This window comes from Dryobates pubescens, chromosome 11 (assembly GCF_014839835.1).
Source record: "Dryobates pubescens isolate bDryPub1 chromosome 11, bDryPub1.pri, whole genome shotgun sequence".
NCBI classification, from domain to species: Eukaryota; Metazoa; Chordata; class Aves; order Piciformes; family Picidae; genus Dryobates; species Dryobates pubescens.
Genome location: NC_071622.1, coordinates 10,774,832 through 10,802,354, shown reverse-complemented (window position 1 = coordinate 10,802,354; position 27,523 = coordinate 10,774,832). Strand labels below are relative to the sequence as shown.

At 51.4% G+C, this 27,523-nt stretch overlaps 1 protein-coding gene across 1 annotated transcript in view; it reads left to right on the top strand.

Annotated features, from left to right (window-relative positions):
• Positions 1-24,027: 24,027 nt before the first annotated feature.
• CACNA1E (calcium voltage-gated channel subunit alpha1 E) overlaps positions 24,028-27,523 on the top strand; it is a 133,459-nt gene continuing 129,963 nt past the window's right edge. Inside the window, exon 1 of the mRNA XM_054165170.1 lies at positions 24,028-24,329. Within this exon, the coding sequence (XP_054021145.1) occupies positions 24,043-24,329 (287 nt within the window). The 5' untranslated portion in view covers positions 24,028-24,042. The remainder of the gene's footprint in view (positions 24,330-27,523) is intronic.

The window sequence follows — 27,523 nt, the reverse complement described above, 5'->3', positions numbered from 1 at the left end:
GAGAAGGGCCACAGGAATGATCAAAGGACTGGAAGCCCTGCCATGTGAGGAAAGGCTGAGAGAACTGGATTTGTTCACCCTTGGGAGGGGGAAAGCTTAGGGGAAACCTTTTTACCATGGACCCAGTACATAAAGAGTGGCTACCGAGGAGACTCCCCTTCTACAAGGAGTCCCAGGGAAAAGACAAGGGGCAATGAGTACAAGTTGCTGCTGGGGAGATTCTGATCCAACCCCAGAAGAAAATATCTCACCATAAGAACAGTGAGACACTGGGAATAAACCTAAACATAGGAAGTTCCATCTAAGTCTTAGAGGAACCTTCTTTACTTTGAGGGTGACAGAGCACTGGAACAGGCTGCCCAGAGGTGGTGGAGCCTCTGCCTCTGGAGACTTTCAAAGGCCCACCTGCACCTTATTGCTGTCAACTACTACCTGAAGGGTGGTTGTAGCCAGGAGGGGACTGGTCTCTTCTCCCAGGCAACCAGCACCAGAACAAGAGGACACAGTCTCAAGCTGCACCAGGGGAAGTTTAGGCTCAAGGTGAGGAGAAAGTTCTTCACAGAGAGGGTCATTAGCCATTGGAATGTGCTGCCCAGGGAGGTGGTGGAGTCACTGTCCCTGGAGGTGTTCAGGAGGGGATTGGATGTGGCACTTGGTGCCATGGTTTAGTAGTCTTGGGTGACAGGTTGGACTTGATGATCTTTGAGGTCTTTTCCAGTCTTATTGATTCTATGACCTGTTCCTATGTGATCTGCTTTAGATGATTCTGCTCTGGCAGGGGTGTTGGACTTGATGATCTTCAGAGGTCCTTTCCAACCCCTACTATTCTGTGATTGGAATCATCTCCCAAGGGAAGCAGTGGATTCCCCTACACTGGTCAGTTTTAAGACTCAGCTGGATGGGGTGCTGGGCCAGCTCCTTTCAACGACATTATCACCTGGAAAGGTTGGACCAGATGATCCTTGAGGTCCCTTCCATCCTGGCATTCTATGATTCTAATTCCACACTGTGCTGGAAGGATTGTACCCTTCTCCCAGTGAATGATGGCAACACACACAGCGCCTTAGCTCCTGCTGTGGTGTAGGACCTCAGGAGAGGCGCTACTCTTCTCCCAGCATCACATGGCCGGGCTACAGCTAGACACAAAGCTGGGTGGCAGGGATGCTGCAGCTGGCTCTGCCTGTTTTCCTTTCCAGTGCCTGTTCCCAGCCAAGTGCCAAAACTTACTCAGTTGTCTGCGTAAGCCTCGCTCCGCTTGTTTGTGCCTGTCGTGACTTTGTTTTAGTCACTTTGGCTGTTTGGCTCACGCAGAAAGCTGTTAGTGTTACTGGGAGGGTTTATTAGCCTTGAAGCTGTCACCTGTTTCCTACTTGTTATTCCAGGTAGTTAATTTTCTTGCTCTTCCTTGGGAGCTGGAGCTTGATTTCCCCTCTGGAGGAAGGCAGCTTTCCAGCCTCTGCCCTACAGAAGGCTGGTGGGGTGTTGGAGAAGGCTTTGGTGTGCTGGGTGACGGGGTTGTGGCTCAGAACTGCTGCTATCCATTGTTAGGGTTTCTGGGTGACTTGAGCTTGCTTGCAGCTTTTCCCCCAATCTGAATTAATGTTTTAATTATCTCAGCTTCTTCCCCAAAGGCTGTTCTCTTTGCTTTTAATTTTGGAAAGCTCTTGCATGTGATCACGCTCTCCTGCTCCCATCATCCATCCCGTGAAGCTTACCCCAGGAGGCGAGACGGAGGTGTGGATAGTTTCCCTCTGCAGTGAGATAGGAATTGTAGAGTTGTTTAGGTTGGAAAAGACCTTTAAGATCATCAAGTCCAAAAACTTGAACCACTGTTGGGGGCTGTGGAGCAGCTCCTAGAGAGCAGACGGGCAGCTTGGGCACCGATCCCACCGGGGCTTCTGAGACAGCCTCCGTGTGCCAAAACAGGTGAGTTTCTTGGCCCAGGCTTTCAGGAGAGGTGTTTGGGTAGCGAGATGTGGAGCTCCTGTGTTTTGGCTTTCCCAAAGCAGTGTCTCCCAGGGGTGCAGGTGATGGAGGAGGGTGTGGTGCTTTAACCTGAGCATCTTGAAGGCACCACCGTCTGCTTCATGTGCACTAGATCTGTAACTGTGATGGGGAGCGGGTGCTGTTGGGGGTGCTCTGTGCCACAGGGCATGGCATGAAGGGTGCAGAGGATGGGGGCAATTCCCAGGACTGGTGAACACTATCACCTCTGTACCAAAGTGAGGAAGAGGGTCAGTTCACAGCAGCACTGGGCTCCTCCTGCCAGGGGGGCTGTGGACAAGGGAGGGGGCTCTGGGGCACGGCTGCTTGTTTCTCCATGCCTGGAAGAAGGGGAGAAAGGAAAGTGTGTGTGTGTGTGTGTGTGTGTGCACAAGCATGTGTGATACTCCAACCCTGTCACCTTTAGAGGAGTAACCTTACCTGCAGGAGAGTTGGGGTGAGGTGGTGAGAAGAAAGTCTGAAGCTGCTCTGTTGGATCAAATATGTATTTTATTAATAAAAGGCTTATGCTGTGATTGGAGCTCCCTGCAGCAGGAGCAGCAACATGTCAAAGGGAGGATTTAAATGCTTTAAGAAACCAGGGGAAAAAAATAAATCAAGTTGAACAGATAGGAGAGTGCAAATGACAGTGTTTTCATCTCACTCTCTTATTCTTTGGTTCCCTTAATGATTCAGATTTTCTTTTTTTATATTAGAGGAGGACAGATTTGGGAAATAAGTGAAATGTGGTTCCTGGAGCTACAGAGTAAGGCTTGGCAGTTCTCCCTTCCAGGTGATATTGGATTGTTGCTGTTGGAGCACAGGAGTACCCTGCAGCAGGAACGGATCACTCCAGCTCATGCTCTTGTAACACATCAATGTTAATGCTGCTTCATGGGATTGCCTTGGGAAATGCTTACATCTGCCAGCTGAAGCTGCTTGGACATGGTGGCCTGACTCTGGCCACTCTGGGGAGGGAAGGACCTTTAGAAGGATGTTGACTTGCTGAAACGTGTCCAGAGAAGGGCAATGAAATTGTTGAGGGGTTTGGAGCACAAGCCCTATGAGGAGAGGCTGAGGGAGCTGGGATTGCTTAGCCTGGAGAAGAGGAGGCTCAGGGCAGACCTTATTGCTGTCTACAACTCCCTGAAGGGAGGTTGTAGACAGGCAGGGGCTGGTCTCTTCTCCCAGGCAACCAGCACCAGAACAAGAGGACACAGTCTCAAGCTGCACCAGGGGAGGTTTAGGCTGGATGCTAGGAGGAAATTCTACAGAGAGAGAGAGATTTGCCATTGGAATGGGGCTGCCCGGGGAGGTGGTGGAGTCACCATCATTGGAGGTGTTTAGGAGGAGACTTGATAGGGTGCTTGGTGCCATGGTTTAGTTGATAAGATGGTGTTGGATGATAGGTTGGACTCAATCTTGAAGGTCTCTTCCAACCTGGTTTGGTCTATTCTATTCATCTTGTATTTGGGTGTGTAAAATGAGGATTGAGGCAGGTCTTTGAGTGGTGACCCTCTTATCCTCTCTCTCACCATGGTGCTTATCTAGCTGAGGCTGGACTGGGTGGACGTAGTCAATAGAGGCAGGTGCTGGCTGTGTGTTGCCATTGCCTTTGTGCGTGTCCTGCACAGCTGCCGTTAAATCACCCGGGCTGCCAACTACTCTTGCTGTGCATCGCTGAGAGGAGAAGACAAATAACCTCCCTCAGGCCCTGCCTGGTTCCCAGCACAATATATAAAAGCTGTCTTGAGGAGTGTTTAATGTGTTGCTAACAGACTTGGGGCTATGGGTGTCTTAAAAATGTCTCCTTGCTTGCCAGTTGCTTTTGATGTTTTGGCTTGAATTTTAGCCACTTTTCTTTGGATCTTTGGTTTTGTGGATTCAAAGGTTGAATGTTGCAGGCTCTGGGCTGCTGTATCCTGCTGCTGTCCAGCCAAGGAGGTGCAAACATTGCATTGAGATATGGAAACACATAGAAATGATGATTTCTGCTTAGAAAAACAAGGGCTGAAGACCATTAGCTTTTTCTTTTGGTGTTCATATTTTCAGGTTTTTCTCTTTTCTGAAAGCTTGAGGCTGAAGAGGGACAGGAGGGAGGGCTGGAAGGGACTTCTGGTCCAGTCCTGTTTTGGTTAGTGGCCTTTCAGTGATGTTTGAGATGTTGCCTCCATTTTGTCTTCTGGATGCCAAACAGCTGTGCTTCTTCCTATCTTTTCTCCAGACTCATGGTTTCCCACATCATGGTTGTTTTCTGGACTCTTTCCATTCAATCAGTGTCTTCATTGGTGGGTGTTTTTCTTCCCTGAGGCCTCAGTGGCTGGGGTTGCTTTGGGGATTGTCAGAAAGTGCTACTCCCCTAGTGCTGAGCCAGGATTGCATCTCCATAGAGGGATGTGTGGGACTGGGCCAACTCTTCCTCTCCAGTCAGATGAGTTCACCTTGATTTTCTGTCTTCAGCCCCCAGGGTTTTCAGAAATAGCCAAAACCTTGTTAGATTTGCAGGATCCCTGAGGCACACAGCAATGGATTGGGATGGCAGCCTCTCCCTGGCTCCATGGGGGTACAGAATCATAGAATGGTTTGGGTTGGAAGTCCAGCCCCCACTTGCAGTAAGCAGGGACATCCTTTGTCAGAGCAGTGTGCCCAGCGCCCTGTTGAGCCTCACCTTGAATATCTCCAGGGACAGGGCATCCACCACCTCCCTGGGCAACCTGTTCCGGTGTTCCAGAACCCTCATGGTAAAGAACTTCTTCCTTGTGTGGGCTGAATTTTGACTGGAGCTTCCCTGCACCAGGACTGGACCAGCTTGGAGGAGCTGGGTGGTGGGTGGCACCACCGCCATGAGGTGCTCCCAGCTCAGGATGGTGTGTGCTGGCAAAGTGGGTGAGATACACGGAGAAACCCTGCGAGGAAGAGGAGGGAGAGCTTGCTCCAGCCAAAGTGCTGCAGCTCAGCCACCCACACGTGCCTGCCTGTGCTGCTGGGGGCTGCCTCCCTGCCTCCCTCCCTCACTGGCGCGGGACAGGGTGTTAGTCACACACCGCTGGCGTTAGTCACGCCAGGATGAGCACCGGGGCCAAGGTGATGACGCCTGTGCGAGCTGGGAGGGTGACAGGTACAGTCTGCTTTTAACAAGGATTGCTTTGCATCCAAAAGGGCATTAATTGGTCCTGGCACAGCAGCTGGCACAGTGGCCTGGGACACCATGAGGGTTGGGTGAGCCATGGCAGGAGCGGCAGGAGCCATGGGTGGTGTAGCCTAAGGTGAGCACTTGTGAGCTTTCCCTTCCTGTGCCCCATGAGTGTGTTGGGGCTGTGCTGTTGCCGTAAAGCTGTCTGGGGTGAGGGGCTTGCTGCATGAAACTTTTCCTAGATGGAAGACTCTTGGCTGGGTTGGAGATGGCCCTGGGGATGCTGAGGGGAATATCAGTATCCCCATGCAGGTTTAGCTGGTGTCTTGAGGCCCTTGGTCACTGCTGTGGCCAGGTAACTGGTAGGGCAATGGGTTTGAGCCCTGCACATCACCCTGGGAGGATATGGTGGTTCCTGGAGTGAAGCATGGTGACAAGAATGGGTGAAATCAGTCCAAGTCTTATTGGGTTTAGGACAAGCCCTTGTCCCTTTGGGTTGGACAAGATGACTTCTGAGGTTCCCTTCCAACCCAATACAATCTTTGAACACAGTGGCTGCACTTCGATCCAAGCGGCGTGGAGCGAGCCCGTGTTTCTGTCTCCCTGCTTCATACCTAAAGGAGAAGGTGTGAATTTTACTTCTTAAACAACCAGCTGCTGAAGTGCATGCTGAGTGTGAAAGCAGCAGCAAGGGACTACTGGCAATGTTGTCCTCTTGAAAGGAAACACAATGGCAATCTGTTCTGCCAGGGCTTTTTAATTCTTCCCCCTTCCGTTTGCATTAATAATTTGGCCTTTGCAGCGTGGGGAGTTGGTGGGAGATGGTGTGAGGCTGCTTCTACTACAGGGTTTTGGTTGTTGGGTTGTTTTTTTCCCCCCCCTCCCAGGCTACAGTAGATTTAGAAATTTGTTATCACTACTCTGGTTTCAGGCTGTTTTTTTAAACCTTTAGTTTTTCTCTCCTTCCCTGGCATATGGAAGTGGCAGGCTTGGAATGGATGCGATCTGTTAGCCGTTTCCAGCAGGCTGTGCACACGCCGTGCTCCGCGTCTCGCAGCAGGCGGCGATTTTTAGAAACACTCTGGCTTGGCCTCCTGTTCCAGCTCCTCTGTGGGCTGTGGAGAGCACCCCAGCCCCTCTCTCTGCAGAGGATGAGGCGCTTGGTGCGTGCAGCATCCTGGGTTGGAAGCTGCTCAAGGGGCTGTGCAGAGGGGGCCGTGCCCACAGCACTGCGCCCCGGGCTCCAGATGCGCTGGGTTACTGCTGAACCAAGCAGCACACCGTAGCCATGCACTTAGTGCTGTGCTACTCGTTCCTTTGATTTCAAGATCATAGAATCATCAAGGTTGGAAAAGACCTCTAAGATCAGCAAGACCAGCTGTCCACCTAACACCCCCATGACCACTGAATCGTGTCCCAGTGCCACGTGTGCATGTTTACTGCACACTTCCAGGGATGGTGACTCTACTGCTTCTCTGGGCAGCCTCTTCCAATGCCTGATCACTCTTTCAGTGAAGATTTTTTTTTCCCCCCTAATATCCAACCTACATCTCTCCTGGTGCAACATGAGGCCATTCCCTCTTGTCCTATTGCTCGTTACTTGAGAGAAGAGACCAACTGAGACGGGGACAGGAAAGCCTGTAGAGGAAAGGGACTTAACCCAGAAGCATTGTCTTGGCTCCTTGCAATGTGCTGGGATCCATTCCACTGGGCTTGCTCTTAGACTTGCATCAGGCTATAAGTGATTCAACACTTTGGATGGAGCCTAAGCCCACTCTGGATTGTTTTTGCCTCTGAGAAGTTTCTCCAGAGGAGTAACTTGGATGCTGATGATGTGTTGAGTCTTGTGTAAAGAAATCCTTTTGTGGCTGCATGAGATCCATGAGGAAGCTGACTGCTTGGAAAGTTCTTTGTGGGCAACTTGACAATTTCTTTGTGTGCTTGCTGTGGTGTTAACAAGCTTTGCTGATGAATTTCTGAGGCCAGATTTTCTGTGCAGAATAAAAACGAGTGTGGTGGAAATGAGCTCCAAGGACGAGAAGGGAGTAGCAGCTTAGGGAGGGGTGTGGGTGCAAGCAGGTGCCCCAGCAGTGTGACCCACCGTTGGTGCTGGGTGGCACAGGGTGTTCCAAGAGGTGCAGAAAGGGCCAGTACAGGGACTGCTGCAGATGAGTGTCTCCAATGGGCACAGAATGAGACAGTCTGTGTGCATAAGGCTGGTGATGGATGAGGAGACATCCCAAGGGTGTGAGGTAGGGATGGGCGTGTCTGGTCTGTACTTGGTTGGTGAAGGGGATGACCTTGTGTGCAAGAGTAATTTGGGCTAGAAGATGCTTCAGTTCAGGGGTGATTTTTGGAGGAGAGATGGGGCAAGTTTGTGTCTTGATGTCCAACTTCCTCAATGAGGGTTTGTGGTGAAGAATGGCGAGGGCAGGGGGAAGAGGGAACAGCAAAGTGTTGGGCATGAAGCCTTCTTCCTCACCATCAGGAGGCTAGAGTTGTTCCACTCAGGCTTTAGGCAAGGAAAAAAGGAGCAGGACCATTTACCTTCTCCTGTTTTCCTGGAGCCCAGTGCAAGTGATGAGCTGAGCATCACTTGCAGAAGGGGTGATGAGCTGAGCATTGCTTGCAGAGGGTGACAGTGCTGGGTAGCCATGGGGCAGAGCCTTCAAGCAGCTGTTGGAGCTGGGGGAGGCCAGAAGATTGGTCCTGGCAGCCCCTGTGTTAGGAGAAAACTTAGTTTTGCTAGAGAGCCTCAGCTCCAGCTGTAGTGCTGAGCCCCATGGAGGATACACTAGGGTGCTCACTGAGACTGGGGATCCTATCTGGGTGCTCACAGGCTTTAAGCATCTTCTTTTTTTCCAAGCCAGAGACTGCAAGAGATTGTTGGCCCTTTTCATAGGGGCTGTCTGACTCATTGTGGTCCAAGGGAATGGTGTAAAGCCCAAGGAAGTATGGATTTTGTATTCCTAGATGGTGACTCTACACTAGCATGATGGAGTTTTAGTACAGCCCTAAGCAGGCCAGCAGGCACTGGAGGAGGGCTGAAGTCTTCACAAGCAGTTCTGCTGGCATCTAACACGCACAAAAAGGTTTAAACTAAGAAAATGACCTGGTTTAAACTCTAAATGTTGTAGGGGAGTTGTGTATCAGCTCCAGCCTGGGAAGGGTGGATGTCTCAGCAAGGCACCCTCCTGGGAGGGATGAATTTTGATTACTGTCACTTTGAAGGGTGGAGACAGGGGGCTGGGGACCGTGAAGGATGGTCTTTTGAAGCGCCACACCTTCCTCTAACATCTTGCTGGTGCTCTGAATCCTGCTGGCAGACGGTGGACGGCTGGCATGGGAAAATCAATGGTGCTAAACTATTTAGGAAGGAGTGAGTGGGCAAGAGGAGAGAGGGGGAGTGAGGCTGCCAGAAATAGCAGTGCCCATTTCTGAGTTGCTGAGGCTTTGAAGGCAAATAGTCTCTGCTGGTGTCCAGCATGAGCGTGTGCTGGGGGTGGTGGTGAGGGAGGGGGCAGTGCCGAATCGCACGGCTGGAGGAGGAACCCCCAGGCGGCTGCCGTCGCTCACGTGTGCCTCAGTCTGGCACTGCCGGTCCTCAGCCATCCTGGAGATGTCTAGAATTTACAGATGGCAGTTCCCAAGTGTAAAAAGAGCCTTGTGCCACCCTCAGAAGAGCCTCGCCTGCCTTCCTGGAGATGGGGAGGGCTGGGTCAGAGGGGGGGCTCGCTGATTAGCAGCCGTCACGACGTGGTTGCTGCTGTTTGCAAATATGGTGAAGTCCAAGCTCCAAGGGCAGGAGCTGCCAGCTTCAGAGAGCTATGAGCTGATTCAGCCATTGAGCATCATTTGAGTAGAGAGCTGGGACTGAGATGCAGTCAGCTTGCTCCTTGCTCCGTGCCTGGTCTGGCTTCTCAGCAATGACTGGGGGATACTGGTGCGAGCCTTAAATATAAGGGATGGTCTAAGAAACACATGCTGGAGGGAAGGGAGGTCCCCCAGAGGGCCTTGGACAGGCTACAGAGGTGAGCCCAAGCCAACCTCATGAAGTTCAATGAGGCCAAGTGCAAGATCCTACACCTGGGTTGGGGCAATCCTGAGCACAAATGTAGGCTGGGGGAGGAATGGCTTGAGGAGAAGGACGTGCAGGTGTTGGTTGATGGAAAAACTCAACATGAGCCATCAGTGGTTGGTGGCAGCCCAGAAGGCAGCCATGTGCTGGACTGTTATCAAAAGAAGTGTGACCAGCAGGATGAAGCAGGTGATTCTCCCCCTCTACCCTGCTCTGCTGAGACCCCACCTGGAGTACTGTGTCCAGTTCTGGTACAGCCAGCATAAGGACATCAGACTGCTGGAGTAGGTCCAGGGGAGGTCATGAAAATGATCAGAGGGCTGGAAAACCTCCCTCTGGGGACAAGCTGAGAGAGCTGAGGCTGTTCACCCTGGAGAAAAGAAGGCTCTAGGGGGACCTTGTATTGCCTTCCAATACCTGAAGGGGGCTTACATGAAAGCAGGGGAGGGACATTTTTTACAATGGCTTGTTGTAATAGGATGAGGGGAAATGGATTGAGGCTGGAAAGGGGCAGATTTAGACTGGATATTGGAAAGAAATTCTTCACAGTGAGGGTGGTAAGACACTGGAACAGGTTGACCAAGGAGGTTGTGGATGCCCCCTCACTGGCAGTGCTCAAACTCAGGTTGGACAGGGCCCTTGAGCACCCTGGTCTAGTGGGAGGTGTTGCTGCCCATGGCAGAGGGTTGGACCTAGATGATCTTTGAGGTCCCTTCCAACCCAAACCATTCTATGAAATGGGATGTATTTTGCTCTTTGTCTGCTGGATCTTCCCAGGCTCCAGCTACCAGCAGCACAGAGCCTGGCAACTGCAGCTAGGCTGTTATCCCTGGCTGTACCTGCCCTCCTCTCTACCATGAATTTATCTTGTTCTTGTTTTGAGCTCATTTGTGCTATGCATGAATGTCCCATGAAGCAGCTCTCTGGCAGGAAGGTTGCTTTGGTATAAATTATCCTGAGCACCGTGCTTCAGGGGGATGAACTAGCAGTGAAATTATGCTGCAAATAAAGAGGAGATGGGGAGGCAATCGCAGAATTAGCAGCTCGGTGCCAGCAATTGTAGCAGACATAAAAGGAGGGAAAGAGAAGCTGGGTGAGCTCCTGTGGAAAGGAGAAATGGCTCTGAGGAGAAGAGAGAGCCTGACAATAAGGTGGTGGCTTTGATCCCGACGAGGGGTGCAGGAATTGCCAATGCCGGCAAAGCAAGACAGGCAGTGGTTGATAAGCTGGGGCACGGGGCTGGGATTGGCACCGGGAGTGGAGGGCAAAGCTGCCTTGCTGGAGGGAGAGAAGACAGCTGATGACATCTGGGGTCCAGCCAGGCATACCCAAAAGAGCAGTTTCTAAAAATGCTGTGCTCTGTGCCTGTCCCCTTGCCCAGATGGTTTCCAGAAGCACTAACCTCTCACTTGGCACCTTAGCGAAGTGGCTGGCTTTGTGCCCAGGCTGGCTTAGCCCGTGGCTCCCCACCGGTGGCTGCCTTTAGGGAAGCAACTAGACTTTCTCAAAGGATTTGGTGATGTCTTCTGAGGGGAAGGGGCCCTTGGAGCTCCCCAGGTATGTGGGCTTTGGGTGGGAGGTGAGGACTAGGCACTTGCTCACCCAGGTTTTTAGCCACAGTGGAAAAAGCAGGATTGCTGAAATGTTCTTCTGAGCTCCCCATAGCCATTCATTTGTTTTCTTTCCATCTCCCATACTGGAGGATACCAAGGAGAAACTGGGCTTGGTGTGTGTGGCAGTTGGGAGTGGTCCAGGGTGGCAGGGACAGGTGAGGAAGGGGAAGAAGGACAATGGCTAGTCCAGGCTTTTGCCCCTGAGCAGCTGAGTGTCCTCAGTCATACTCTCCTATGCAGCAGGGAAACTGGTTGCTTTCTAGAGGGTCTTCAATGCCTGCTTTGTCCATCTGTTATGCTGACAGGCAAGAGTCCATTTATCCTGACTCACTTCCATCCAGGATAAGGTGAAATGCAAATCCACTTGGTTCTCTGCAGTGTGCAAGGTAAACAGGGAAGGGTTATAGAAGACTTGGGTGAAGGAGCAGAAGGAAAACCTCTGTTGATGTTGAATCAGGGAGGTCTTGCTCTATTTATCCAGTGATTTGGGGCTCTGCCCTGTTCCTATGCTTGCAGCTGGAGCTGCTGGTGAGGACCAAGTGCAGGGTCGAGGCAATCCCAGGCACAAATCCAGGCTGGGCAGTGACTGGCTGGAAAGCAGCCCTGAGGAGAGAGACTTGGGGGTGCTGGTGGATGAGAAGCTCGACATGAGCTCTCAATGTGCACCTGCAGTCCAGAAAGCCACTCAGATGCCAGGCTGCATCAAGAGAAGTGTGGCCAGCAGGTCAAGGGAGGTGATTCTCCCCTCTACTCAGCTCTGGTGAGACCCCACCTGGAGTACTGCATCCAGTTCTGGAGCCCCTATTACAAGAGGGATATGGACATGCTGGAGCGTGTCCAGAGAAGGGCCACGAGGATGATCACAGGGCTGGAGCACCTCTCCTGTGAGGACAGACTGAAGGAGTTGGAGCTGTTCAGGCTGGAGAAGAGAAGGTTCAGAGGTGACCTAATTGTGTCCTTCCAGTATCTGAAGGGGGCCTACAAGAAGGCTGGGGAGGGACTTCTCAGGATATCAGGTAGTGATAGCACGAGGGGGAATGGAATGAAGCTGGAGGTGGGGAGATTCAGGCTGGATGTGAGGAGGAAGTTCTTCACCATGAGAGTGGTGAAGCCCTGGAATGGGTTGTCCAGGGAGGTGGTTGAGGCCCCATCTCTGGAGGTGTTTAAGACCAAGCTGGATGAGGCTCTGGCCAGCCTGATCTAGTGTGGGGTGTCCCTGCCCATGGCAGGGGGGTTGGAACTGGATGGTCCTGGTGGTCCCTTCCAACCCTGACTGATACTATGATACCTCGCAGCAGAGGATGAACAACACACTTGCTTCTCAGGGTCCAGACTGATTCTCCATCCCCTTCCCTTCTTCACTCGCAGTTTGTGCAAAAGACTGTCTTCTTTTTGCACAAAGAGTAAGACCTTTTCAGTCAGTCTTTGTACTCAAGGAGAACAGAAGTCAAAGAAGATTAAAGCCTCCTGTCGCTCACCTTTTAAAGCATCCCTTTGTTTTAGCCTCTCAGGGGTGCTGTGACTCCTTGTGCTGAGAACCTGATGTTTGCATGATCATATAATTACCTTTGCAGGTCTATTAAGAAGTGACACACGTTGTGGTTTGTGAGTCACCTCAGCAAAAGCACCTTTGGAAATGAAAACTGGCTTTGCCAGGTTAAACAAGAATGTTGTTGTTACTGTGGTTAAGTTCCCCAGCTGGAGTGAAGAATGGCAGTCCAAAAGAGCTGCCACCGAGGCCAGTGAGAGGGCAACACAAGGAAGGAGCCCAGAAGGCTGGCCTGGGAGATGGTCATGGGCTGCTGTCCTCCTGCACAGAATCCTAGGGGTTGGAGGTGACCTCCAGTGATCATCAGGTCCAACCTCCCTGCTGAAACAGGTTCACTTAGATCAAGTTGCCCAGGATTGTGTCAAAGCAAGTTTTGGAAGCCTCCAGAGAAGGAGATTCTGCACTCTTTCTGGGCAGCATAGTCCAGCATTCCAGCACTCTCACAGCAAAGAAATTTCTCCTTATGTTCAAGTGGAACCTCATGTGTTCTAGTTTATACCTGCTGGCCCTTGTCCTATCACTGGGTACCACTGAAAAGAGTCTGGCCCAATCCTCTTGACCTCCACCCTTTAGATACTTAGATATATTGATAAGATCCCCCTCAGTCTTCTCCAGGCTGAAGAGACCCAGGTCTTTCAGCCTCTCCCTGTAAAAGAGATGCTCCAGGCCTCCCCAGCATTTTAGTGTTGGCCTGTCTCCAGTGGTTCCATGTCTCTCTTGAACTGGGGAACCCAGAACCAGACACAGTACTCCAGGTGTGACCTTATCAGGGCAGAGTAGAGGGGGAGGACAACCTCCTTTGACCTGTTGGCTACACTTGCCTCTCAATGCACCCCAGCCTTCTTGGTCACAAGGGCACACTGCTAGCTCAGTTGCTGTAGCCAGTTGTGTGTCCTTCATGCCCCACCCCAGCAGGCAGTTCCTGGCTAAGCTGGATGGTTTTGGAGAAGCCATAAGCTGTAGCATGAAGTCAGAATTGGGGATGTGCTGGCAGTGCCCAAGATGCATCAGGTTGCCCTTCAGACCCACGACCACCAACTGGTGAGCCTGGATTGAGCAGCTTCTGGCTCTCTGGTCCCTCTTGGGACCACACGTGTTCAGCCTGCCTTGGCGCAGAGGAACACGCTTTTCACAGGGCAGTGCTCAGGAGACCTGGATGCTTCCTGACTCCTTGTTTTTCCCCTTTGGATTTATGTCAAATCCTCTCTGCAGCCCTGGTTTCAAGCTGACCTGAGTTTCTGATCTCCCACATCAAAAAGCAATGCCCTGTTCTCAGCCCCTGCCCCTGGGCTGCCTTATTTCAGGTGCTCTGGAGCGAGGGCTGGGCTGTCTCTACCAGCAGCATTTCCCAGAGGCTGCTCTATTTATTTTTTAAAAGCCTTTTCTTTCTCTGTTGCACAGCAACTTCTAACACATCCTGGCTTGTGCTGGCAGCTCCTTCCCCTCTCCATACCTTGGTATTTTTTGGAGCTACTTTTGGGCTGAGTGGTGAAGATTAATGCTGAGCCCTGATGTCACTTGGGGTCACTTGTCCACTTTGAAATGAGTCAGCTCAGACTGAGTTATCAGGCTGAGCCAGCACTGCTGCCTGCATCCCTGGGTGCAGGAGCAGCTTGAGGTACTCTATGGAGAGGCAGTTTTGCTGCTGTGTGCTAATTAACCCATAAATTCAGGTTGTTCTCTGGGATGGTGGGGCTCTGTCCTGGGGCAGTCCTGTGTGTGCTGGCTCTTGGTTTGCCAAATATCCAGAGAATGGCAGGGTGGGTGTGGAGATGCTGCTCTCCCTGTACCCACAGCTGGCCGAGGGGATAGCTTTGAGGTCCATGAGCTTGGGGCTGCTTCCATAGCTGCACTGTGTGTGCTGTGTCCTGTGTTGCACGAATGACAGGCAGCCCGGGAGGATCATTGCACCTTTCTGAGGAAAGCCTCGTGGTGGGAGCTGGAGGGAGGAGGGCAGAATGGGCCCAGCGGGGTGACAGCCTTGTGCAGGAGCAGAGTTATATCCCTGGAGGGTGTCCCGGTGATTGCAGCTGGAAACTGTCTTGCGAAGTTCTGGCTCTGCCCTTCTTTGGAAAGCAAGCTCCTGAGGGCACGCTCTCTGGCTACGTGTCTGTGCAGCTGCAAGCCCTGCTGGTTTCTAGATGCTGCTGTTGCACAGATCACGCTGTGTTTCCCCTCCCCAGGTCATCTCTGTTGCCAGGCTCTGTCGTGTGCTGTTTGCAGAGCAGCGGTGCCCTGACAGCCGAGCCAGAGTCCGGCGCTTGCCCGCCGGAGCGATACCTCTCTGCTTGGGCCCTCCTGGGGGGAAGAACTTGTGCAAGGAAGGAGAATGCTGAGCTGTGCTGGATCTCATCCTGGGTTCCTCTTCTGATGGCACGTGTGCTCTCAGGTCTGCCCCTGTGGGTCCTCTCTGCTGGCTGGAGTTGGGGGAACTGGTGGGTGTTGGTTCTGTTGTGAGGGTAAGGTAGAGGGCGGTGGGTTGCAGGCATGATGGATGTGTGATGTGAGGTTCTTTGAGATACAGAAACATCTGTCTGTCTGTCAATGAGGGGTGCAGGAAGAGGTGGAGGGAGGAGAGACTCAAAAGTGATGCTGGAAAAGGTGTGGGCATGGCACTGTCTGTTGGGAAGGGTGTTCCCAGGCACCAGGACATCTTGCTGTCCAAGTCTGGTGCTACCCTGTCACTGAAATCCCTGTGTCAGGGCAGTCAGAACCTTATGTCTTGCTGCTGCCCCAGCAGCACTGCAGCTGAGTGTGCCCTGGAGGCCTCTTTGGGGCTGGAGCTGTACCTGCAGCCAGCCCTGGGGATGCCACTCTCCAGGCAGCCTCTGTCTCTCCTGCGCTGGAGATGGAGGGCTGATTTCTTTGACGTTCATCTATATAAATAGTAGTGGAGTTGTTTAACAGTTGCTCTTAAAGGAGAGATGAGATAATTCCATGTTTTGATATTCTTAAAGCTGATTCCCTTGGGAGAGGTGCATTGCAGGAGGGCTCTTGTACCAGGAGCTGTGCTACCCTGCTGCTGGCATGGGCAGAACCCTTGCACCCACCATGGGCTCACTGGGCTTTGAGATGCCTCCTAGTTGGAATGGGGTCCAAGCAACAGCCTGGCCCTGTCTAGGCTCAGAGCAGCTGTTCCTGGGAAGTGGGCTCTGCTGCTGGAGCATCACTCCATGCAAACCCTCACGTGGCAGAACAAAAGCTGTTTCCCAGACATAAGACTGTCTGCAGCAGCCCCTGGGTATTTGATACTGTGCTTTTCCCTCTATCTGATCTTTCTAGTGCTCTTTGTTGTAGTGTCTCGATGCTGCAAAGACCCAAGTAATAGTTTGGTTTATGTGAATGGGTGATGGGAAATGAATTTTTCTTAAGCCAAGCAGCACATGCTTGTACCATGTCCCTCTGCTCAGTGTGTGTGTGCTGCCTTCCCCTGGCTCTCCTGTACAGGGATGCTTGGCCCAGCCCTTTTGCCTGCATCTTACTGAGCTTAGGAATTGTAGAATTGTTTTGGATGGAAAAGGCTTTTCAGATGAAGTCCAACCCAGTGCTGCCAGGTCACCACTAAACCATGTCCCTCAGCACCACATCTACACAGCTTTTAAATCTCTCTAGGACTACTGACTCCATCACTGCCCTGGGCAGCCTGTGCCAGGGCTTGACAACCCTTTTGGGAGGAAGTTGTTCCTGATTTCCAACCTATGTGCAATCCTGGTTCGGCTTGGGGTATTTCCTCTTGTCATCTTGCCTTACTGCTTGTTACTTGGGAGAAGACACCCCACTTTGCTGTAACTCCTTTCAGGGAGCTGTAGAGAGTGAGAAGGTCTCCCCTCAGCCTCCTCTTCTCCAGAATAAACAACCCCAGTTCCTTCAGCTGCTCCTCACAAGACTTGTGCTCTAGATCCTTCACCATCTTCATTGCTCTTATCTGGACCTGCTCTAGCACCTCAATGTCCTTCTTGCAGTGAAGGACTGGAATAGGTCTGTGCAAGGAGCTTTTGATTCTAAATCTCTTTCTTCTCTTCTTCACCTTGCTTTAATCTCTGTTACTGATGTCATACAAAGCTCCCAGGCATGGGATTCTGCACTGGCTCTTTCTGGGTGCCAGGTGTGAACCAGGGATGGCAGGAGCAGCTCCTCCTGGCAAAATCAGTGGCAGGGGCTATGGAAGAGGAGTTTAATCCATCAAACTTTCCCCCAGGAACAAAAGACTGGACTGAAAATAGCTCATACTTGCCAGCTGGTTCCTGCAGCCACGGCACAGACCCAGCTGCTGTCTGGGGTGCAAGACACAGGAGCTGGAGGACCAGGATGGGTCTGGAGCTGGCCTGAGCAGGGTTCTCCCACCACAGCATCTGTGCTGCTGAGAGTGGAAGTGCACGTGGTGAGAGAGGAAAAGGCCACGAGGATGAATCAGTCTCTCTTGCAGCCCATCTGTCTCTGTTTGGAGGGGCCCCAAGCTGAATTTCTTCCTAGAGCTCTGAGATTTAGTGCTCTGCTTCACCATGCTGTGAGCTCTCCTCCCCTGGAGCAGGGACTAATAATTAGCAGCTCAGGGTAATCGTGGCACAGTGGAGAGAGTCAGATGGCATTTGATTGTCCTGAAAACCAAGTGACCTCCATGGCCCAGGGGAGGCAGGTTAGCAAGCCAGAGGGAATCACAGACTGGTTTGGGTTGGAAGAGACCTTTAAAGCTCATCTAGTCCAACCCCCCGTGCAGTGAGCAGGGATATTTTTAACTAGATTAGGTTGCTCAGAGCCCTGTCCAGCCTGACCTGGAAGGGTTCCAGGGATGAGGCATCTACCACCTCTCTGGGAAACCTGGGCCGGTGTCTCCCCACCCTCAGCAGACAAAAAATGTTTTCCTTGTATCTAGACTAAATGTCCACTCTTTAAGCTTAAACTGATCACTCCTTGTTCTGTCAAAGAAGCCTTGCTAAAAAGCCTGTCCCCAGCTTTCTGATTGGCCCTTTTAAGCACTGAAAGGCCACAACAAGGTCTCCCTGGAGCCTTCTCTTTTTCAGGCTGAACAACTCCAACTCTCTTAACCTGTCCTCACAGCAGAGGAGCTCTAGCCCTCCTCTGGACAGTCTCCAGCACTGCACAGAGGGAGTGGCTTTGGAGCATCCCGGTGCCCCGGGAAGGATGGAGTGGGGCTGAGGATTCTGAACATGTGAGCTTGCAGCAAGACCAGCCAAGCCTGAGGAAGGGACATACCCTGTGGGCTGGTGAAGCAGAGAAACTCTCCTTGGCTCAAGGTGTCCCCAAGGTGCTTAGAGGCAGCATCCTGGATTCTTCCCCTCCATCTTGCTGTGTACAACTACCTGAAGGGAGGTTGTAGCCAGGGGGGAGGTTGGTCTCTTCTCCCAGGCAACAAGCATAAGAACAAGAGGACACAGTCTCAAGCTGCACCAGGGGAGGTTTAGGCTGGATGTTAGGAAGAAATTGTTCATAGAGTGATTGGCCATTGGAATGTGCTGCCCAGGGAGCTGGTGGAGTCACCATCACTGGAGGTGTTTAGGAAGAGACTGGATGGGGTGTTTGGTTTAGTTGATTAAATAGTGTTGGATGATAGGTTGGACTCGATGATCTCAAAGGTATCTTCTATTCTATTCTATTCTATTCTATTCTATTCTATTCTATTCTATTCTATTCTATTCTATTCTATTCTATCTTATCTTCTTGGGAGGATTCAACCTTGTCCCTGTTGTGCGCTTTCCTTGCACATTCATGAGAGAGGAGGACGCTTGCTCACAAGCAGAAGCAGCAGCATCAGAGTAAGAAGTAGTTCCCCACATTGCCAGGGAAGGCTGCTGGACTGTGGTTGGATGCCTCAGGCAGCTTTGCTGCTTGTTGCATACAATTCAGCCATGGTTTGTCCACCCTGCACTGAGGTTTCCTCTCCTCTACAGGAAGAGGTCTCTGCCTCCTCACTCATCCAGAGCTCTTGACCGCTCTGGGGTGCTGAACCCTTGTGCTGGCTGGAGAAGACCAGCCCCCATGGGCCAGCACAATATTCCTGAAGGCTTCCTGCTTTAGCTCTGTCAAGTTTGAAGGTTAGTCAGGTAATGGCAGCATAGAGCTCACCTACTGCCTTAAGTGCTGAGTGTAGTGATTATGGTAATCATGGAATCATTAAGGTTGGAAAAGACCTCTAAGCCTTGGACATGGTTTAGTGAATATGGTGGTGCTGGGCTTGCTTGGACTCAAAGAGCCCTGTCTACACATTTGGTTTGAACACCATCAGGGATGGTGACTCCACCACCTCCCTAGGTAACTTGTTTTAATGCCTGACCACTCTTTCAGTAAAGACATTTTTTTCCCCTAATATTGAATCTAAACCTCCCCTGGTGCAACTTGAGGCCATAAAAATAGTACATAGTTGCCAGGCTAGAGCCTTGATTGCTGCCACTGCAACACAAACCTCTTTGTAGGTCAGTGGTGCTGCTTCTCTCTGAAGCTTTTTGTTAGTTAATCAGCTGCTAGAAGGAAAAAACTGTGGTGTGAGAGCCCAGGTTCTGCCTTCCTTGGCCCTGATGTGTAGTTTGGATTGGGATAATGGGGTTGAGTCACCTGGCAGTGTGCTGCTGTCTTTCAAGGGTGCTGCAGAGGATCTGTACACATTTCTTCTGTCACTCATCCTCTGGTACTGAGGTCTTGAAAAGGCTGTTCTGGGTGGTTTGTGGGATGGGATTGTGTCCCATTTCAGCCTGTGTTGATGCACAGGCCAAGGAGCAAGAGATGCTCAGCACACTGTCCCTGTCTGGCTGTGGCATTCGCAGCACCAGAGGGGATGGATGGATGCTGGGTATGATCTCTTTAGTGAGATCCACATTAGACAGGGTGAGCTCCAGCTGTGCATCATCACAGCTGGGTGGTCTATGTCCTCAGATGTCCCCTGGGTGATGCTGGGAGCATCATGTTGCTCCCAGGCACTGCACAGGTGAAAGCAAAACTGGCAGTGCTTTTTACAGCTGAATATCCACACTCCAATTCATTTTGGCTGTTCCCTGTGCCCTCTGGCCAGGGACTAGATGACTCCTCAGCTTCAGGAGCAACCAGTAAATTTCCTGACTCTTACCTCCCAAATTTCAGTCTATAAAAATAATAAGAGCCCCTAGAAACCTCATTTCGTGGTACTGAGAGCCTGCTGTGTGACACAATAGCAGCCATTCCTCTCCTGTATTGAGTGCAGCATTTCTGTGTAATGATGTCTTCTGCTTTTGGTGCCTTTGGATAGTCAGGGGGCAGCAGGGGCTGCCTGGAGCCATGCCTGTGTCTGTGCTGTGCTTTCACCACGTCCCAGCCTTGTAACCAGGGATACAGACCCCATGCATCAGCCTGAGTCACTGGTGAGAAATCATGTGTAATCCCGTGGGGAGGTCAGATACAGTGTTTACTTTTCTCTAATTGTTAATTGTCATTACCAGATCTGCAAAGCCATCTTCTGCCCAGCTGTTGACAGGCAGCTGGATGGCAAACCTGGGTTTATTCCCAGGCTGATTTGAGTAGAATCACAGAATGTAGGACTGCTGAGGTTGGAAGAGACCTTTGAGATCAAGACCAACTGCTTGCCCAGAGCTCACAATCCCACCACTACTGCTCAGCCACTACCACCAAACCATGTCCTTCAGCACCACATCCATGTGACTTTTAAATACTTCCAGGGATGGTGACTCCAACCCCCTGGGCTGCCTGTTCCAAGGCTTGTTAACCCTTTCTGTGAAGAAATTATTCCTAATATCCAACCTGAACCTCCCCTGGCACAACTTTGGCCACCCATTTCCTCTTTGCCTGTGCTTGTTGCATGTGAGAATAGAGCAACCCACATCTCACTCCATGCTCCTTTGAGGCAGCTACAGAGAGCAATGAGGTCTCCCTTCAGCCTCCACTTCTCCAGACTAAACAGCCCTGGTTCCCTCAGCTAAGACTTGTGTTCAAGGCCCTTCACCAGCTTAGTTGCTTTTCTTTGGACAAGCTCCAGCACCTCAATGTCCTCCTTGTAATGAAGGTAAACACAGCAGAACCACAGAAGCAGCATTTAGATTAAAAAAAATCCTTTGGGATGGAGTTCAGCTGTTAACCTAACAATGAGTCCACCATTAAACCATATCCCTCAGCATCCTCTCATTTGTAGTTGGAAGGGTTCAGAGGCATTGATATGAACCCGAGTTGTGTGTTATTAAGCAAACTCAGAAGTACACTGGCTGAACTGAGAGTATGAAAAGCAAGGGCTGGAGACCTTACAGAAGTGGCAAGAGAAGTGGAGGGAAAAGTTTATAAGTGGATGTTTGGAGGCTGAAAGACTAGAATAGACTAGGTTGGAAGAGATCTTCGAGATCAGAGTGTCCAACCTATCATCCAACACCACCTAATCAACTAAACCATGAAACCAAGCACCCTATCAAGTCTCCTCCTAAACATTTGATAGGTCGGACATGATGATCTCGAAGGTCTCTTCCAACCTGATTAATTCTATTCTATTCTATTCTATTCTATTCTATTCTATTCTATTCTATTCTATTCTATTCTATTCTATTCTATTCTATTCTATTCTATTCTATTCTATTCTATTCTATTCTATTCTATTCTATTCTATTCTATCTCCAATGATGGTGACTCCACCACCTCCCTGGGCATCACATTCCAATGGCAAATCATTCCCTCTGAAGAATTTCTTCCTAACATCCAGTCTGAACCTCCCCTGGTGCAGCTTCAGACTGTGCCCTCTTGTTCTGGTGCTGGTTGCCTGGGAGAAGAGACCAGCCCCTGCCTGTCTACAACCTCCCTTCAGGTAGTTCTTCAATGTGGAAGGAGGCCCTGCCTCTGGCCCAGACCCATTCCCAGCACATACTAGGCTGTGGCTTTCTACCAGTGAGATCAGAAGATGCCTCCTCCCTGTTCTCCAAAGCAGCCACGTGTCGGTTTGCCACACGTTTCCCTTCTGCGGGAGGCAGGGCTGATGTCTAAACAGCAGAAGCCAAATGAGATGAACAAATGTGGTGTTTTCCCCACTAATTTGGATTTTGTGGAAAAATAAAGTGGGTTTGTTTTCAGTCTAAGGAGAGGACCAAAGGCTAGAAGATGGACAGATGCCCCGGTGTCAGATGCTGCGTACGGAGCGTGTGGCATCCTGCGAGCACCCTCGTTAGTGTGTAGCCTCATGAGCTTAACAAAATGTTCTGGCATCCTCCTTTCTCTGCTTGTCACTTCTGTGGAGGGAACGTGGCTTGTTCTGCTGGCAGCATGAGCCCTGTTTGCTTAGGCGGAGGCAGAGCTAATTATTTCTATTTATTTCCTCAAAGTTTCTCAGTCTGTTGTTTGTGATCTCTGCTTGAGGTTAACCTGTCGGGGTGTCACTGCTGTCCCTGGAGCAAGCTCGAGGGGAGAGGTACTCGCAGGCAGCAGGAGAGGTGGGGTCTGCATGGATGCTGGACCTGCCCTTGAGATGTGTCTTGAGCTGCTCTTAGCTAATTGTCCCCATGGGGCTGCTGCGGCCATAGCGTGGCTGATACCTGGAGTGCTTGGGCTTAGTACACAAGAAAGCCTCCTGTCCTCCTTAAGGAAATGCTCAAGGAAGAAACAAGGCTGAAGAATCACTGTTTAGTGAACAAAGAAAAAAAAAAGAAAGGAAAAGATGGCGAGGAAAAAAGAGAAGGGAAAAAAAGAGGGGGAAGTTGAAGAGGGAAAAGGAGAGGGAGAAAGGGGGGGGGGGGAGGAAGAAAAGGGGGAAAAAAAAGGAAAACAAACAACCCCCCAACCAAACAACAAAAAAACCCCCCAACAAAACTCCTCCAAACCAACAAAGAAATAAACCTCCAAATGCAAAATTCAACCCAAAATTCAACACCCCTACCCCCCCAAAGAAAGCCTGGTGGGGCTGGATGTGGAGTTAAACTTCAGCAGACGAAGGTGAGGAAAGTGATATGAGAAGGAAAGGCATATGTTAGGAACATGAGAAATTGTAAAGGTATCCAGGACTGGATTGAGCAAATGTTAGGAACATGAGAAATTGTAAAGGTATCCAGGACAGAAAGTAATTAATGCCTCTTTAAAAGTCAGTCGTATGGGTAAGCAAAGTAGTGAGTGAAGAAGCTGTTTATAGCTCTCAGTGGGAGCAGCCAAACTCTTCTTACCCATGTGCTAATTAATTTGTTAAGGCTCTTGCTGGCAGTTGCCTTTTTCTTTCTGAAGAGCTGGCCAAAGGATGAGTATCCCTTGAGCCAGGCAGGTTTAAATTTAGGGGTAGCTGTAGTTACTTCATATTTGCACTTCGGACCCAGAGCAGGTGGGACCCTTCCACAGCTGGGCCATGCAGCCTTGCCCCTGTGGCATGGGCATGGCAGGCTTATTTTGGCTAGAGTGGGAGCCATGCTCTGTTTTACCTCCTCATTTACTCTTGGGTGTGGTTTTTCTGTTTGTTTGGGTTTTTTTCCTGTACTTAATGTGGTTTTGCTGTTGGTGGGGGTGATTTCTGGGCCTTTCTGCCAACTGCTGTTCTCGTCTCTGCTCAGGAGGGAGAATTCAGGTGTCTCCTGAGAGGGGGTTAAGATGATTAACATGCTCAATTTGCTGCATTATTGTTTTATTTTGGGGGTTTTAAATCCTCCTCCTTCTGGCTACATTGTTTTCTCCTGTGTCAGGGATGTCATTAGGAAGGGAGGTGACAGCCCTGCTGCCCTGTTCTTCTCTCTTCCTTTCTTCCACCTCTGTCACGGGCAAGCACTGAAGGTGGAATTGAAGGGAACACTGAAGCAAAGCCTTCCTGCAGCAATAAGATGTTGAATGGAGATTCTCCAACGTGAATAGAAAGCCTTTCACCGCAGCAAGGCTTTGGGTGTGTTCTCAGACAGGAGCAAGCTTAAGGGATGTTGCTCAATGCGGTGTTTTTGGCAGTGCTTCTGCACCTTTTGCTCTCGTGTGCAGCTCTGCAGTCAAAGCCACACTGATGCTTCCACATCCAGCTTCCTCAGTTGCTGCCAGGCTGCCTAGATGTCATCCCACAAACATGGGGCTAGGAATGGATGCTCTGTCCATAGATGCTGGGGGGTTACTGGATTGTGCTTCCAGCTGAGCTGTGTGATAGCAGCCCCTTTTATTCCTCCCAACCCCTGCAAAAGCAAAGACACCCCCAAGCAATAGAGCAGAAAATCAAAATGCTCCCCAAGCAGCACAGCAGTGGTTTGGTCTAGGTCTCCCCAGTGTCCTCATTTCCCATCTGTAAGAGGGTGTGGGAGCTGCTCACGTTGTGATCTGACTCTGGGGAGCTGTCCTGCTCCAGGGACCACAGAGAAAGGTTGCTGCTGCGTCAGAGAGCTGCAGGGATGCCCAGACTGGGGAGCAGGAGGAAATCAGTAAGGAGGAGGTTCACCCTGGAGTCTGGTGGTGTAAGCTCTGCCTGGTTTGAGGTGGTCTAGCCAGGGCCATGCAGGAGAAAGGGGACTTTTTGTGGGTGTGGGAGGAAGGGAGGGAATTAGGGAACGAATGGACCACAACCCTGAGCATCCCATTTCTGTCTTGTGCCCCTCCAGAGTGATGAGCTACAACAGCACCCAAGATGCTGGGATTTGGCACGTGCTCCGTCAGTGCCCCGGCGCCGGGCAAGGGGGCTGAGCCGGACACCGCCTGCCCCCGCTACGTCCTGGCCCTGCCTGAGCAGGAGACGTGGCGGAAGCACCGGCTCGGCCTGATGCAAACCACCCAATCCTGCAACCTTCTGGAGCCCGAGAGCCTGGCCCAGGCCCTGGTCTCGCGCGCTGCCAGCTTCGATGCCCTCTACCAGCCCCGCTCCCGGGATGCCGACGCCTGCACGGAAACGGGCAGCACCCTCGATCTGGGGCTGGGCCAGTACGTCCCGGTGAGCCCCGATGTTATCAAGCGCCGGCGGGGCGGCCTGATCGAGCAGAGGGACATTATCAAGGCACACGAGGCGCACAAGATGCAGAGCACGCCGCAGGCACGGAGGAAGGAGTGGGAGTAAGTACCGGAGAGCCCCCAGCCCAGGTGGGCAGCCAGGGGGAGTGGGATTCTCTGCCCTCTGTGGGAGTTGATTGTCACAGTATCACCAAGCTTGGAAGAGACCTCAAAGATCATCAAGTCCAACCTGTCACCACAGACCTCATGACTAGACCATGGCATCTCCAGGGATGGTCACTCCACCACCTCCCTAGGTTGCACATTCCAATGGTGAACGACTCTCTCAGTGAAGAGCTTTCTCCTCACCTCGAGCCTAAACTTCCCCTGGCACAGCTTGAGACTGTGTCCTCTTGTTCTGGTGCTGGTTGCCTGAGACAAGAGACCAACTCCCTCCTGGCTACAGCCACCCTTCAGGTAGTTGTAGACAGCAATGAGGTCTCCCCTGAGCCTCCTCTTCTCCAGGCTAAACAATCCCAGCTCCCTCAGCCTCTCCCCATAGGGCTTGTGCTCAAAGCCTCTCCCCAGCCTCGTTGCCCTTCTCTGGACACGTTCAAGTGTCTCGATGTCCTTCTTAAACTGAGGGGCCCAGAACTGGACACAGTACTCAAGGTGTGGCCTAACCAATGCAGAGTACAGGGGCACAATGACTTCCCTGCTCCTGCTGGCCACACTATTCCTAATGCAGGCCAGGATGCCATTGGCCTTCCTGGCCACCTGGGCACACTGCTGGCTCATGTTTAGGCGGGTGTCAATCAGCACGCCCAGGTCCCTCTCTGTTTGGCAGCTCTCCAGCCGTGTCCATGTCACCCCCAAGGAGCAACCAGCACCAGCAGCCACAGGCTGCCCAGAGAGGTTGTGCAGTTTCCTTCTCTGGAGACTTTCAAAACCCACCAGGATGCACTCCTGTGCCAACTACCCTAGGTGGTCCTGCTTTGGCAAGGGGTTGGACTGGATGATCTCTGGAGGTCCCTTACAACCTCTAATGTTCTGTGATTCTGTGATCTTTGCTTTCTATGGAGGATTTTTAAAGGCAGTGAACAACTGGAAATAGCAGAAATAATATATCTGGCATGTTTCTTTTTCTATTCCTCATCCTGCTAATCCTTTTCTGGGTCCTTTCCTTTCCTTGTGCTCTTGAAACTGATAGGATGTGTGTCTTGCACCCAGCAGCTTGAGCCTCATGCAGCACCTGTCCTGCCCTGGGACTTGGACATGATTCCTACAGATCCTGTAGGGCCTGGGCTGGTCTAGTGATGCTTTTCTGATGGTTTAAGTTTGTGGGGTGCATGTGAGAGATGGAGAGAGAGAGAGTGGTGAACTGTGTGCAGGAGGGGAATGATTGTCATCTGAAGCTGCTGGTGATGCCTCTCCTGCCTGAAAGGTGACATCTAATGGGAATGCTGCAAAGGAGCCTCTGGGAATGAGGGATTCTCTAATTTTAGGACATAGATGAAACTTGAAAGTTCTCAGTCTTAGAAGTTCTCAAGACAGTTTCCCTTGGCTTAGTGAGGCTTTTGGATGTATTTGGTCAGCATCTTCTGCTTTTGTTGGGGCAGCCCTGCTGCACAGGATTTGTGGAGTCTCCTTCCTTGGAGACTTTCAAAACCCACCTGGACATGTTCCTGTGCAACCTGATTTAGGCACCCTGCATTGGCAGGGTGATTTGGACTAGGTGATCTCCAGAGTTCCCTTCCAACCCCTACAGTCCTATGGTTAATCATAAGAGGTGTCCAAGTCCCCCTGAATTGGAGCAAGCTGTGAGAAAACCCCAGCTCCAAGTCCTGGCTTATTCTCCCTTTCATGGTGCAGCCAAGGCTGCAGCCACACGCTTCCATCCTGCATTTAAATTACAAGGTCCCCACTCTTGTGTCTGCTCAGCAAAAGTGCCTGGAATAAGCTGCTGCAGCACAGTCTGCTCCAGTATCACTGGTCTGGAGCAGCAATCTGCCTTGGGCACTGTATTTGGAGAATATTCAATGTGTTATAAAACATCAGGGCAGTGAAGGAGGTGGGGACCCCCCTGTGTTAATTAGATGTAGCATGTTGCTTTGGCAAGATTCAGGTCAGTGCTCAGCTGGTTAGAAGCTGGGAGGGCTTTTCTGGGAGGATTTGCACGTTAACATTACTTGTGATAAAGCTGGGGCTGCTCCTGCCTTCTTTTTTGGAGGGCAGCCCATCGGCAGGGCGGGCTCTCCCTCCTCCTTTCAGCTCGGTGCTCATCCCTTTGTGCCTGGGGATCCTCCTGGCCGGTGGACTCGGGAAGCCCTGCGCTGGGGAAATAAACTGACATATGGGCTCAGCAAGTGCTCGGTGCCTTGTTATCTTTTGTGACCCACCAGGGATGCCAGATGAATAAATCATGGCCGAGCAGGAAGCAGAGGGATGGCCTCGTTAATTGTCGGCTGGCGGAGCGAGTTCCTACAAGGGCTGCCGGCTAATTAGCTGCCTGGATGACTACAGCTCTATTTTGTGGCAAGGAGATGAAGCAGGAACCCTTCTTGCTGTACCACCCGGGATGCGCCCCTTCAGCTGCCCTATCTAGCAGAAACCCAAACACAAAGCCTAATATTTTTGTCTTCAGCGCAGTGGGAATATGCAGATGGCTGTGCTGGCTGCTGCCATCCCAGCCTGTTTAATCAGTTGGTCCCCAGGCCGGTCCAATCTTTGCATTCCCCACTTCCTGAGTCCTTGGGCTTGGCATTTCAGCCAGCTTGCTTGGGGGTGTGTGCAAAGCCACATCTGAGATTTGAGATGGGCTCTTCCATTCACCTGCTGTTGGGGTCTGGCCATGGAGCTCTCTACCTGCAGATGCCCAAGCTCACAGCCAAGCAGCAGGAGGCGGAGAAGCTGGCCCTTTGTAGAAGCTCCCAGGCTTCGGCATTGGTGGCAGCCATCAGGCTTCACAGCCTTCCTGTCCTGCCAAGAACCAGAAAGCCCCACTGCCTCTCCTGGCCAGCTCCCTTCCTGGGGAGCTAGTCACCTTGGCATGAGAGACTGAACCCCAGAGGGCTGGATCCATGATTCTCCCAGAATGATGTGCCCTGATAGCCCATCAGCCTGCAAAACCCACATGCCAGAGCCTCAAGAAATAGTGATGTTCCCCTCAAAACTTTGGAGGTGCACAGAGTCAGTGACCCTGGTAGCATAGATGCTCTCTGGGACTAGACAGATGGCATGTGGGGGAGAAAGAGCAGATTAATTTCCTTGTCTGTAACTTTGTTAGTACTAATGCAATTTCCCTGTGATCTGCTTTT